Below are 14,865 nucleotides of genomic sequence, written 5' to 3'. Positions count from 1 at the left end.
GCCTGAGTAGTCTCCATTTGGGCAGGTGGTAGGATGGCCCTGGGGCCAGGAGGGGTAGGGGTGGCAAGGTCCTGAGTCAGCTGGGAGGAGCAGGGCTGCAGCAGGGTCTCTGAGCTGGTGCAGCTTCCTCTGCAGCTGGCTATCACAGGGACCAGGTAGGTCTCCAGGTTGTAGCTATAACCAGGAAAGAATTCAGAGGCAAAAGAACTTCTTGCTACCGTGGGGATCCCTTGCCTGATTAAGAATGAAAGGGAAAAGCTGGTCTCTGACAGGAATGTATAAGGGAAAGGAGGTTAAAATAGTAGGGGCCTGGATGGAAACTGACCCCAATGGTAATGGGGAACAGCCAAAGCCATCCCCTCCTCCCCAAGGGGCAGGGCTCAGGGGAGGAAAGCCAAACAAAGCCACAGGACCATTTCAGAATTTCAAAAGACAACTTTATCCAGACAGAAACCTCTCAAACAGAACACAGAGAAAAGCTAGGCAGCAATTATTAAAACACATGCTTTGCCAAGTGATTTAACATCAGCACACAAGAGGCAACAGCAACTACGGAGACCAGGCCTCTGTCACCCAGGCTGGCCCCAGCCTCAGCCCTCTTCGCCAGGACCAAGCCTACCCCTCCCCCCGGGCTGCCCTGCTGGTTTGTCTGCATGGTCAAGGGGGCTGACCCCCATGCCAACCTCCTCATGGAAGGGAAGGAGATGTGGGTGAAGACCTCACTCCCTCTTCCCCCAAATTCACAACCCCCCCAATGTCCTCCACAGTGGGGGAAGGAAAGAGGCCCAATGTTTGTCTCTTCCTTTTGATCCAGGCCCAGACAAAAGTTAGATGCAAAGAACCCACCCGGGGCCCACCACAAGGCCAACACCCCTTTTCAGGCACTAGGACCAACAGTAAACAGGGCTCATGTCACCTCCCAGGGACTCGCATGCAGATGCTGTGAGGAGGGGCAGACGGCAACCCTCTCACCCTGATTGAGGGTGGCTCGTGGCAGTAGGGAACCACATGGGTGGGCTGCTTTTAGGCAGAGACCGAAGCCCTCTGGCCAGGACAGTGGCAAGCCGAATGAGAACACAAAGGCCCTCAGCCCATGTCTCTGATTCTATCCTGCTGACAGACCCTGGCCCACAGGGGTGAGTTCAGGGCTGCCAGGCACTTCCTGTGGGGCATGTAGGACCTCCTGGGGTAGGGTAGGAACCAGCGGGACAAGTGAGGCAAGCCTCAAGGAAAGGGCTCACAAGTATGAGAGCAACTGGTTTGAACTTCGGCCAGTTCCAGTGGGGAAAGGATCCCAAGGGTGCATCCTGAGCACACGTCCTCAGAAAGCATGTCAGGGTCTAAATAGGCAGGTTGGAACATGGGGCCGGGGCTGAGGAGCTTATGGGCTTGGACAGGCTAAGGGCCCCACGGAGCCTCCTGGGCCCACCTCACTGGTTGCTTTGTGCCCATTTATTGTACTGGGCCTCAGCGTAGGCGCTGGCCGCCTGCTGGGTTGGCTGGGGCTGGGAGGGCTCAGATCATGGCTAAAAGGGTTTCCCAGCCCAGGGAGGCTCTGCAAGCCTCCACTCTGCAAGCCAGGCGGCCCTGCCACCAGGAAGGGCCCATACCCAACCCCTTGACAGGCCAGTGCCGGCCATAGCTCAGAGGCCACCTGACACCTTCCCCAAGCCCAGGCTGAACTGTCCAGGGAAAGCAGGGAGAGACCCTCTCACTTGTTAGGATGCACAGGCCCCAGGCGGTTGCCAAGACAGTCATGTCACCAGAGGGGCTGAAGAACTTTCAGTGCAAATAAAAATCAGCTTTGAGAGATGACAGGATACGCTGCTTTGATCCAGATGTTCAAAGTAAAATCAAATTACAACTCAAGGCAGATGCCACACCAGGCAGCTCAAAGTGCACTTGTGTTTGGATTTCCCCTGAAGAAACCAACTTCCAGCTGACCATCCACAACACTTTTGAAAACAGTTCCTTTCCTGGGGCTAATTCCCACCCTGCAGGCTGGGATGGCCGCTGCCACGTACTACAGTGTGTATCTTGGCTCTTCTCAAGCGCCTCCTACTGAAGTCATCTTTGTGGTACTTGATGGAAAAGTTGCTTAGGATGGGTCTGCCCTTGGCAGGAAGCCAATCTCAGCAGAAACGAGAACAAAGCCTCTGTAACAGGAATCTGGAGTAGGCATCCACTGCCGTGCAACCGCAGGAAATCGTGACAGGATGTTCCCTTCCACTGGACGCTGCTCTGGAGTCCCTGAATGGCCCAGGGGAGGCTTTATATCTTGAAGCTTGGCCCCTCCCCAGCCCCGTGGTCCCACGGTCATCGGGAACGCCCTCCTGCTCTCAGGAGGGATTGTCTAGTATTATTATAATTAAGGTACAAATAAAACCCAAAGACATAACTGAGAATAAAGAACTGGTTCTGACCTTCCTGGGGAGGGGGGGCCCTGGCAGGGCCCAGCAACCCCTTCCCAGGGGGTCAACTGAGACTTGTGCCTTCAGCATCTACAGGAGTCAGTAAGTGTTTATGGTTTCATTTGGTCCCAAAATACACTTTTGGGGCCTCAAATTATCTTTCCAAAAATTTACAACTAGACATAACAAATTTCAACATGCCCCTATCCCCCAGAGCCCTTTGACCACCCCCAAGTTCCTCCCAGGAACCTGAAAATAAAAAATGAAAATCTGTCTCCACTCTGGGTCCTGCTCTGTGATGTTCTCCTTTACAGCATTTTACAGTTTCTTGATGGGGTGATGGATGGGGTGACGGGTGTCTCCATGTGGGGTCCCTGCTGGCCAGCCTCACATGATTGCACAGCAGGAGTTTTGTTTCCGGGCCTTGAAAGAAACAAAGAAGAACTGAGAAGAGGATGGGGGAGGGGCTTAATGGCTCCAAGCTGCCCCACTGGGGACTCCCAGGTATCAGATACCACGTCCATACCACTGAGCTGAAGAAAGAAACAGGAACAAGGATGCAGGAAGGAGAAAAAGAGAACCACCTCTAGGGTCCTTACCCTACAAGGGCACTGGGAACCAGCGTCTTCAACACTGGTCTTGGATCTCTTTTTTTCCCAGCTGTCAATGGTATTCCCATTAATACCACTGACAACTGAGCAAATCCCTGCTGTTAAACCACGTACAAGCCAAGAAGCAGTCAAGCAATCAAATGGCCAAGGATCCTAATTTTGCTTCACTCTTGTCTTCCAGTAACACTACCTGGCTTCCATTTGGTGGTTTCTCTGGAGGCTCTCACCAGTGCCTGTGTGTTTAGTAGAAGACAGACTTCAGGAGAACACGCAGCACTCCTCCACACCACCCCTCGACCCCCTTGGGCTCCTGGAGAACCGCTGTCACCCCCTTCTCTCTCATTTCCTCATCACAGATGATCCCCTTAACCCCACTTGGCCATCTCCCTCCAACGCACAGAGGAAAGCAAAGTGGGCATATGGACCAAGTAAATCTACCCCTACCACTCTGCAAACAATGGGCCAATGGTGTTTCCATAGAGGAAGACATTGGTACTTTCCTAAGAGAGAAAAAGAGTCCATCAGTATTGAACCATATTTGTCAATGAAATGCTGTCAAAGGGAAATTAAGTAGAGGTTTAAGAACCTTTCAGAGAGACTAAATTACTGGCATCCTAAGCACTTAATCCCTAACTACTCAACAGGGAGCAGGAAAAAGAGGGCAAGCCCCTATGAGCCAGAACATGAACCAACTTCTGCCTTCCCGGGATGTGTGTGTGTTTTCAGAAATCAGCCAAGTCCAGTACCAGGGAGGAAAGTGGAGGTGGTGGTTGGTGAGGCTGTTCAGAGCCCTTCTATAGTAAGGACTTTCCTTGCATCTGCTCCACATGGTGCCTGAGCAATCCTGCCGTGATTCACACCCTTCTTGTACCTGACGCTAATGACCTCGGGCCAGGGGCACTCTCTGATACTCTCACTGCACAAGTAGTTAAACACAAATCCACCCTCAGTAAACATTCCAAGAAACACCTGTTCTGGGCGGTGTGTGCCAGAGGAGACAGGCCTGACGCTACTGTTCAATGGAAGCGGGCTCCCTGTAGCAGCCAGGGGCTGGGTACTTACCGTTTTATAGAAGGCTTTGGAGTGTATTCCCAGCACTTCTGATTTGGACACCAAGTCATCTAGCTTCTCACCTCGCTCTAACAAAGACTCCATGGTGTTGTGCTAGACAAGAGAAAAAAGAGAACTCTTTGCTCGATTCAGTAAGTGACATTGCCAGGAGCCCTGGGGGAAACTCAGTCCCTGGAAAGCATGCCCCTGGAGGGGCAGTCTCTCCGTCTGGGCCCAGGAACACAGGCACCATCCCAGACATGGGGGGGGGGGGGGGAATCGCCAGCATTGCTGTGAAATCAAAGAGGGTTCTAACTGGGACAGAGAGCACTTCCCAAAAAGAAATTCTCCAAAGTGTAAGCTATAACAACCACTCTTAGATGATGTGCTGGTTTGAAGTTGTTATGAACCCCAGAAAATGCCAGGTTCTTTTAATCCATTCTTGTGGGTGTAGATCTGTTGTGGATGGGACCTTTTGATTAGGTTGCTTCAACTGAAATGTGACCTACCTCATTAAGTAAAGGGTCATAATCCTTTACTGGAGTCCTTTATGAGGATAAGAGAGAAACACCAAGAGAGTTTGGAGAGAAAGGCCTTGGAGGTGCTAAGAGAGGACCCACAGAAGCTCAGAGAGGAGGCCACTGGAACCAGAAGCTGAAAGCAATGAGACCCCGGAGTGAAGGAGCAGCAGACACTGGCCATGTGCCTTCTGATTTGACAGAGGAACCCCAGATGCCAGCAGCCTGTCGTCAGAATCCAGGTGTCATCCTGTATGCCTTAACTGGGACATTTTCATGGCCTTAGAACTGTAAATTTGTAAACTAATAACTCACCATTGTAAATGCTAACCCATTTCTGGGTTAGCTGCATTCCGGCAGCTTTAGCAAGCCGAAACAGATGAGCACTGTATGTGGGCTCTGTGGGTAGAGAGAGCAGAGGTGGCACTACATGCTGAAGCTGTGAGGCCAAAGGTGGCTCCTGAGCACTTGCGACGAGGCCCGGCCAGTGAGATGTGCTTTAAGTGGAAACATGTACCAGTACAAAATAAAGAATGTAAAATATATCACACTAATTTTTCACACTGATCATATGTTGAAATGATAATATTCAGGTATATTGGGCTAGGTAAAACATACTGTTAAAATTAATTTCAACTATTTTCCCTTCCCTTTTTTTAAATGTGGTGCCTAGAAAATTTAAATGACACACATGACTCAAATGAATTCCTACTGGACACACGGGTGGTAGAACATGTCCCAGCATCTCCAAAGGGGGAATTCTCTTCTAAGTGCCAATAATACAAACCTCTCGCGAGTTTAAGAAATGTGACCACAAACACAAAGCATGTTTTGAAGGGTGAAGGAAGGGGGGATCCCACAGAAGAGCCCTGCTTGCTGCCACGGTCGCAATCTGCCAGACCGTTCACTTCTAGCCCCCAGACTGCCCCCTGCCAGAGCCTTTGTGGGGCAAAGAGCTTGGTTATAAATGGTAAACTCACTTGGAATAGCACCAAATAATGAAGAATTTGCAACAACACACTGTACCTCCACCTACAGCTGAGCGATTTAGTTTTAACATAAAAGTGAACTAAATGAAGATATAGATTGGATGAGAGGAACAGGGGCCAAGGATCCAGGTCTTACCTTTGCAGCTAGAATGGGGCCTGGGTGAAATAGTGTCTGTCTGCTCTCCACAGTGGAGAGAAGGAAAAAAGGGGGTGAGGTGGATATTCACCAGCTTGTGATGTTCACAAGGTTCAGATTCTAATGCAGCAGCAGGGAGAGACAGGGCTATGGTTAGGAAATGTGGAGAAACACCACCTTGGAAGTAAGAAAGTTTCAGACAAATTAAGAAAGACAGATGTCTGAAGACTGTCACATCTTACTTTCATTCCAAAGCTGGGTGATTCAAAGCACAGTTCAAGAGATCTATGTTTAAAGCACCTGGAGAACAACAGATTCCTGGGCCCCACCCTACACCAAGAAGCCCAACCGCAAGAGATGCTGATGTACGCTGAAGCCTACCCAGAGTGCTGACAAGACAGTTTTATATTGGGAGTGAGATTTTTCTGAGGCCATCTTTGGGACTTTATATTCACTCATTTATGTACCTGAGAATTACCGAGTAATGGTTTAAGCTAGATGTTGTATTAGAGAGCAGAGATATAAAGGTAAAGATGATGAAACGAGGTCCTTGGTCTTCTGGGAGCTTACACATCAGGGAGATGTGTAAACAAAAGATCACAATCTCGAGACATTTTTAAAGGGTACGCATAAGTCTATAAGCGGCAAGTACCTGGTAGGCCTGAGTGGGGCACCCATGTGAGAGCCTGGGGCAAAGGCTGTTAGAGGAGACGGGGCCTGGAACTCAAGACTGTTTTAGGTAGTTTGGATTTTATCCTGGAGCTGATGCAAAACTGGTGAAGGATTTTAAACAAGAGTGACAAGATCAATGGCAACTGGATATGATGGAGAGGCTGAGGAGTGGGCAGAGCTCAGGAAAAGCTCACCAGGGCTTAAACCAGAAGTGAAACACTGGATGGCTGCCTACATGCCAAATGTAGCGCAAAATTAAAAAAAAAAAAAAAAAAAAAGTAAGCAGCAGTTACAAATCAGGACTTCTCAAGATAAAAATGCAGGGCTCCAGCTTTTCCTCTAAGCCAGCATGTCTGACAACTCTGGACACATATTCTCAGAAGCGCAGCTGCCCGTCTGGTCAGTGTAGTTGTGCGTCAGTGAGCCAATCTGCTACCCACACACCACACTCAAGAGAGAGGCCTGCCTGGTTTCAGCGGGTGTCTGAGCTTGTGAAACAGGCCTCACAAAGGCAGTGGAAGTGGGTCAGTTAAGCACCCTGACCGTGGTCACTGCCTAGACAGCATATGGCTTCGGAGAGGCCAGAATCCAGGGCAACAATGGTGTCCAGCTTGGTCCACTTGGTAAAATGGGTGCTGTTAACCAAGACAGGGAGAATACAGGAGGAGGAACCAACTCAGGGCTGTCTGAGCCTGGCTTTGACGGCCCTTGATGACTGCTGAGAGAAGGCACACCAGTTCCCAAAAAGTGCTCTGATTACCATTAAAACAAATCTCAACTCTGTGCATGTTTTCTCCGTGGCAAACCCCTCAGACCCTCTGATTTCCAATGTGCTCTGCCACCTTCCTGCTTACCAGAATGATTTTGGTCTCGTCTAGTTCAGCCTGCACTTTAGTTATGGGGTCAGCTTCTCGGGGGTTCTAGGAAGGAGACAAAAAACAGGAACAAAGTCAAGACTGAAGAGATCTCAGAATTGAAGCTCAGAACAGAGGAAGCTGGACAAATGTTCCACACATTAAAAACCACAGCCTGTTTACTCCAACGAGAGAGAAACAGAAAGCTTGCCCAGAAACTTGCGTTCTGAGGTCCTAAAGCAGACTCTCTGACTTCTTCAAATGGAAGGCTCAGAAGCTGTAAGTCACCCGGAGCCACAACTAACGAGACAGGGGCCTCGTTCAGTGTCACACGGTTTCACCTCGCAATGTCTGTTTGCGTCCTACCTGGTATTTACTAAGGTAGTCATCCAGGGCTGTGTAACAGATTGTGGCAGGGGATCCGACCGGCCAGTCTATCCTGTCGACCTGCTTGGAGAATTCATCTAGTACCTGCAAGACAAAGGAACCTTGCCAACACTCCCACCTCGTGCTCGCAGCGCTCATGGTGACAGGGCTTGAATCCTGGGAGCCCAGGAAGGAGGGAGGAGTATCTAATGGCAAGGAGGGAAATCTAGGCTAAAGGGCCCCCTTCTAAAAATGTTTTATCATTAAAATATCCCTAAGTATTCCAGGAATTAAAAATGAAGTGTGCCCAGCCTGAGATGATCAAGTGACTTGATGAATTATAAATTTATTAGAATTTTAAACTACAGACTTCCATCACTGTTTATTAGGCTATATATTTCTAACAAAAAAGGCACTGGCCCTAATTTTCCAAAACATTTCTTCAAAAAATAAAATAAAATAAAATCAGACCCTTTGGAATTTAAGCCATCACTGAATTTCAAGTGTTTACAAATATACTAGTGCTTTGGGAGATAAGACAAGGTGTCTGTCCTCAAGGAGTTTATAATTAGCATCACACAAAGAAATCAAAGAATGTTTAGGTACTAAACCCTGTGGGATGAATGACATCAGGGACAAGAGCTACAGTAATTACAGGAGGCAACATGGAGAAAGTGTGACTCAAGACGCGTTAGAGAGAGAGGACATTCGGGGTTGAAGAAGCTCCTGGAGCAGAGTCACACAAGCGGGGAGGGCCCGCCTGTGCAGGAAAGGCCCACCAGAGAGGAGGCTGTGGAGGCTGGTGTGATTTAGGAGGCAATGGAAAACCAGTGTGGGGTCCTGAACCATGACTCAGCAAAGGGCAGAGAACAGAATACTGAGGGCTGGAGGCAGGAAACAGGCCAGGACAGGGAGACCAGCCGGCTAAAGGGGTGACCAGGTGTGAGGTGATGGGGGCTTGGATGGTAGCTCTGATGATACAAGGAAGAGGTGCAGCTAAGTCACATTTCAAAAGAAGAGGTGTTTGACTCAGTGGCAGACGGGAGAGAGGACAAAGGAAAAGTCAAAAGTGGCTCTGGGGATCTCTGCCTGGACAAAGCAGTATGAGACACAGAAATTAGTACTGGGGGAACTCAGAAAAGGCTGTCAAATTGTTTCCTGGTTTAGGGCAGGGAAAAAGCTGATACCATGCTAATTTTGGACACAAAGTACCCAGTGATGACTCATCACTACCCAGAGGTGGTGACAAAGAAGTGATTCCACCCAAATGACTCGGGCACTGTACTCCTCTCCCCCCACCCTGAACCCACTGCCCACTAACAGCCTCCACTAGGCCCGTCCAAGTCCAATCCAGCCATCCACGAACTCACCTTCTCCAGCAAGGAAAAAGCCACTCGGGAAGGGTATTCGCCATCAGCAATGACCACGCCTGCAAGGCCATCGTTTCGGACATAGACGTGGCACAGATATTCTAAACAGACAAGAGACCAGGCACAGGAGGGTGACACGAGGGCTTTCCACTTTTTATACCATTTAAAAAATGAGTCACAGCCTCACAATCCTGAGTTCCTGCCCTTAGGCTGCTGGCAGAAGTCATCATATGATCAAAAGTGAATGTGTGTACAATGGCTTTTATGGCAAAATATTCACAATCCATGGCATCATTAATTTCCATTCCCTTGAAAGGCTTCAAAGACAACACGGCTAAGCGTATCTCCAAGGTAAAAGAGACATAAGGATTACAGCTTACTTGTAAGAACCTTCTTGTCCTTCAGAATCTCACCCAGCAGATTCCAATGATGAATGAGAAAACAGACAGAGGAGAGGGAGAGATTCTGAATCTCCTAAATGAGAGAAGGGCAGAGAAAGGAACAGGGATGGGAAGAAGGATGGAGATTACCATCATCATTCTCCAGGATTTTATATTCCCAAATAAGATTCAAACATGGGGGTCAGATAAAATGTACATACTCCACAGAAACTGAGATGCTGGGGTCAGCATCTGAAGAAAATGCTTTAGGAAAGTTGGGAAAGGCAGACATAGCTTGAGAGAGAACTGAGAAAGGATATTTAAATGTTCATGATGCCGTTTCATTTCTGTGATGTGAACAGTATGAGGTTCCCTCATGGAATATACAGATCCGACACTACCTCGTCCTGTAACAGGTACTTATATTCTCAATATAGTCACTCCACATGACAGGGCTCAAGCACTGCTGTGTGTGAAATTGTCTTCATTTCTGCTTTATATCTTTCCTAATGTGTCTGTGAAACATACACCTCTAAAACAAATGCCAAAAAATTCTTCCAGGAAACAGGAATCAAAAAGAAGAAGAAACAATGGTCAAGAGGGAAAAAATCGGGTTTTTAGATCCCTGGTCCAAAAAAATCTAAAGAAAGCACACAGAATGCAGTATCCCTTCAACAATGCTAGTTGGAAATCATTTTCTGAGGGGTCTGAAACTCGGGAGGGGAAAGGGAAGAACATAACATGAAGGCTGTTCACTGCTCCAAGAGAAGTCATCTGAAGTGAGTTCAAACTCTGGGGGCAATTTTATCCAGGAAGCTCAGACATCAGTAGTCAGAATTCTGCTTCATTAGGAAGAGGAGAAGGAAAGATGGAAGCAACCCAAGTGTTCAGCAGCTGATAAATGGATAAACAAAATGTGATATATACAAATGATGGATTATTAGTCAGCTGTAAAAAGGAATGAAGTTCTGATACATGACAACATGGATGAACCCTGAAGACATCACGTTAAGTGAAATAAGCCAGACACAAAAGAACAAAATATGGTACGGTCTCAGCACTATGAAATAATTAGAATAAGCAAATTCATAGTCAGAAACTAGAATGCAGGTTACCAGGGGCTGGGTTAGGGGTCAGGGTAGGGAATGATTAAAATTGTACAGTTTCTATTTGGAGTGATGGAAAAATTTTGGTAACGGGATGGTGCTGATGGTAGCACAACACTGTGGATATAATTAATAGCAATTAATTATTTATCTGAATGTGGTTAAAAAGGGAAAATTTTAGGTTGTATATGTTACTAGAGTAAGAACTAAAACAAACAAACAAACAAAAAAACCATAGGACTGCATAACATAAACAAGGAACCCTAATGTAAACCATGGACACAGTTGACAGTTCAATTAGAATAATATTCTTTCATCATTGTAACAAATGTCCCCGGCAAATGCAAGGTGTTAACAATGGGGGAAGGGTACAAGGAATTCTTACATGATTTTTCTGTGAACCTGCGATTTCTCTAATAAAAAAAAGAAGAGGAGGAGGAGGGAAGGGAGGACACCTAGAAGAGGAGGGGGCTCACACTGAGGGAGCTACGCCCTGCTCGAGTCGGGACAGTCCGGTGAGCTTGCCACTCAGAGGCTGGCTGCGCCTCTTACCTTGTTCTTTGACGGAAGCTCTGCTGCCTTTCGCTGAACGTTCCACAATCAGCTGACTTGTAAAGGTCATGAACTCCTGAACACTAGGAAACACAGCACACATTACCTTCTTTCTGTCACCTTGTCCCCAACACAACGCAAACTGACCTCTGAGCTTACATGTTACGGAGACATTGCTCTTGGTTTCATTCCTTTCCCTCCCAACCACATTAAGAAATAAGAAAAGCTCTGTAAATGAACACGAATCACTACTACCATTCAAACCACATCTGTGTGCTACCTAGCTCACCAAAACAAACCACCTCCAGACTTTTGGGGAATTTTTCTACAAACTATAGTCAATTTAACATTTGGTCAGAGTACTATTTGGGGCAGAGTGGAGAAACAGGAGACAGCTCAAGGCCCCAATAACTTCCAAGAAGCAGGACAAATATAAACTAGATGCACTGGAAAAATACAAGTGGCAGAAACTTAAGTAGATGTACAGCCAGCTATAGCTGTGGCAATATGATGAACACTGGCAATGCCACCCACGTGTGCAGAAGTGCTGGCTCTGGCAGAGAATAGGGCCTCAAGTCTACTGGGCCATATCCACAACCTGTGGCACTCTGGAAGGATAGAGCAATACAGCGTAGTCAAGACAAGGAAGTGGGAAATGAAACAAGGAAGGCTGAGAGGCAGGAGATGGTCTGTCTTGGGTCCAACAAAAAGAACCGGCTAGAATGAAGCAATCACAGCCAGAGAAGGAGGGGGTAAAAAGGAGACTGACTGGCAATGTGGTAGAAAGGGAAGCAAGAAACCATCTGAGCAGGGTTCTTAAGTTGGAGTTGACAGCAGGGCCTTAGGAGATTTGTAACTGGCTGAAATTGCCCTGAGTAACCATACAGAAGAGTGAAGAACCCGATTTTGGAGCAGACTGCCAAAACTGGTATCCCAGATCTACACATCCTAGGTGTGTGACCTTGGGGCAAGTTACCACGCTGTGCCTCATCTATAAAATCAGAATTTGCTGTGAGAATTAAATAAGTTAACATATGTAAAGCACTTAGCACAATACCCAGCACTCAATACTACTATCCCAAGTGTGAGATGATTAAAAATAATCCCCTAGCGAAGAAGACCCCAAATAAGGAACCATTTGCAGTAAAACTAGAGAGAGAAACAGAGCTTAAAGTAGGACTATAATTAGACAAAGAAAGAGTTGCAGTAATTGTGACAGCCTGCACATGGGGACCAGAAAAGCTGGGAAACCATTCCCAAAATTTTAAGATTAAGGTACGGCAATCATGGGGCAGGAAGGTTGGAAATGAAGAAGCCTTAACAAGGAAAATAATGAGCTCAGTTGGAGCATGTGCTGTGTTAAGAGGTGCTAGCAGAGATGCTAATTGTATGTTAGGCACCTGAAGCTGGTGTGGGTCTCCCAAACCAGCAAGGTTAAAGTTCTACAATGAAATCTCTAAGAATCTTCAGGAATGAGAGGCAGGGGAAAAAAAAAAAAAAAAGAAAGAGAAGTGTCAAGAAGATGGTATCCCAAAAGGATCAAAAAGTTTCAACAAAATAACAACAGAGGGTAAGACACTGGCAAAGCATTCTCATCAAGAACAGTTTCACCAAGCAGTAAAAACAGAATCCATCAGATTTTGAAGCAAGGTGACAAGATGCTGACAAGATGCAGTACTTCTATTGTGCAGTGGCACTCACCCACTCCCAAACATCTGTGGTACTTCTAATACATACCTGCCCGCACCTGCCCCCTGGAACAATGTTTAAAAGTCTGTAAGCCCTAAAGATTTAATGCGTCTTTCCAAATCTTCAGTTCAGCACCCATTTGTACCACTAATAGCAACCACAAAAAGTAGGTAATTTGGGTTTGAGCACTGGCTGGTTGTGCTATAATCTATTGTGGGCTTCGGTGATTCCAACCACAAAGTGAAGATTACAGCTGTATCTTCTGATTCACACACTAAATCGTTGGGAAGTCCCACGAAATAGAAATGTGGCTTTCAAGGTGCGGCACCTGAACTACCTGGGTCAGAATCATTGGGTTGGGGAGGTGGTAGTTTAAAATAGAGATGTGGGGGCCTCAGCCTTACTAGGTCAGAACATCTGGGTGTTAATTTTAGGAACAGACACTTTTTCAGTCCCCTTGTAATTTTTGTACAACAGGAATTTTTAAAACACTGAATAGGGAAAGGTATTCTAGAATGGCATAAGCCTTTCATAAGCAAAAGGAAGAGGACTCCTCAGAGGCGTAGTCGGTCCGGGCTCCCCAGCCTCTGTCTGTCCCCGCCCCCAGGTCTTCCCTCCGCCTCCACCCAGCTCTGACCCTTCCCCTCCGTGGCCCCCCACCGCTGGGGCCGCCCCATCGCCAGCCCGCCCACGACCCCGGGACTCCCCTCCGCGGCCCGGCCTCTGAGCCCGGGCCGCCCCGCCCGGCTCCGCTCACCTGGACCTCTGGAAGTAGCTGAAGGAGGACACGTCGTACGCAGCTTTGAGCAGAACAGCCTTGGGCTCTCCTTTGTAAAGGACGCTGAGGCAGTACAGCTTCATGGCGCCGGAGCCCCAGGCCGCCCGCCCGCCCGCGGTACCGGCTGGCAACGAGCAGCCGAGCCGCCGCTCCTCAGGAACACGGCCACACGGCCTCCCCAAGCGTCGGCTGCTGACGGGTCCGACGCCGGCTCCCCACTCCTAGGTCGGGGCCTACTTCCGCTTCCGGTTCTGTGCCGCCGCCCGAAGTTCAACGAAGGATTTTTTTTTTTTTTTTTTCCCCATGCCCCGGATGCAGAAAGGAGAGGCTGGAAACGCGCAGGCGCGGGGCGGAGCTCGCGGAGGCTGCCAACGTGGCTCTGCCCTTTGCCGCAGACACAGTTGGTCTCCGCGCGGCGGGTGGGGGACGGAGATCCTTGCCAGCTGTTCCGGTCTCCGGGCTCTCGTCTCATTTAAGAAAAGACCTAAGATTGTACCGTTTTATGGAGCAGAATGGGATCCCGGAGCGACAACCCCCAGGGCTGGAAAGTTCTTTGTAAATCACGCCTCCTTTGGAATGAAGGGCAGGGGTCTGTCTTTCTAGGGAATCCTTCAGCGACGTGACGCCACGCCTCTCATTTTCGTAACTGTGCTCCTCACGTACCCTTCAGCTGCCTTCCTCCTGCCCTGTACGGAAGCAAATCCCGGGCCACCCCAGGAGCAGACCCGGCTCCTCAGCGCGACCTGCAAAGGGGTGGGGCAGCTACCCTCTGAGAAACGCGAGGGCCTAAGAGGCCATGATTTAAGGGCCATCCAGCGACCTCACAGAGGAATAAGCCTCCTCGCTCAAAAATGGACAGGAATTCAGTTCCACAAAGCAAGGAGCAGTTTGGTGCACACTGACTTGGGAAATATCCTCATTTTGCTTGAGATGTTGAAATAATACTTTGTCCGTGAGTGTGGATGAATGAGGCTTAGTTCCCTGAGAGTACCATATTTGGCCCATTTTTTTGTTTATTGAGTGACATGTAGGCAAAAAGGAACTTATAAGACACACATTTGTAAAAGAATGGTCTTTGGAAGCTTGGCAATAGAGGTTACAGGATCTCATGCCAGAGGTAATCAGGTGGTCAGATCCGAAGTGTTGAGAAATAAGTCATATATTTGAAAGGTCAGCAGTGTCACTAATTACTCTAAATTGGGGTTTCCAACCTCAGCACTATTGATATTTGGGGCCAGATAATTCTTCATTGTGGGGGCTGTCCAGTGCATTGTAGGCAGCATTTCAGGCCCTGAACACATTCAGTCAGTAGCTCTTTACCCCTCAGTTGTGACAGCCAAAAATGTTTCCATGTGTCCCCTGGGGAGCAATGTTTTAGAGAAT

At 48.1% G+C, this 14,865-nt stretch overlaps 1 protein-coding gene across 2 annotated transcripts; it reads right to left on the bottom strand.

Moving 5' to 3' along the window:
* Window positions 1-420: 420 nt before the first annotated feature.
* YKT6 (YKT6 v-SNARE homolog) lies at window positions 421-13,718 on the bottom strand. 2 transcript variants are annotated; one of them, XM_037837239.1, is made up of 7 exons: window positions 13,462-13,718; window positions 11,016-11,098; window positions 8,978-9,078; window positions 7,608-7,712; window positions 7,242-7,307; window positions 4,085-4,186; window positions 421-2,834 (listed from the first exon to the last, which is right to left on the bottom strand). In XM_037837239.1, exons 1-7 carry the CDS (start codon window positions 13,563-13,565, stop codon window positions 2,799-2,801), a joined length of 597 nt encoding a protein of 198 aa, XP_037693167.1. In that variant the 5' UTR covers window positions 13,566-13,718; the 3' UTR covers window positions 421-2,798. The 2 variants fall into 2 exon arrangements, with proteins under 2 accessions (XP_037693167.1, XP_037693168.1); XM_037837240.1 differs by having other exon boundaries at window positions 11,016-11,091; window positions 13,462-13,712.
* Window positions 13,719-14,865: the final 1,147 nt, after the last annotated feature.

The sequence above is a fragment of the Choloepus didactylus genome, chromosome 5, assembly GCF_015220235.1.
Source record: "Choloepus didactylus isolate mChoDid1 chromosome 5, mChoDid1.pri, whole genome shotgun sequence".
NCBI lineage: Eukaryota > Metazoa > Chordata > Mammalia > Pilosa > Megalonychidae > Choloepus > Choloepus didactylus.
Note: the sequence above shows the minus strand (reverse complement) of the source record. Positions and strands in the feature narration are given on the sequence as shown.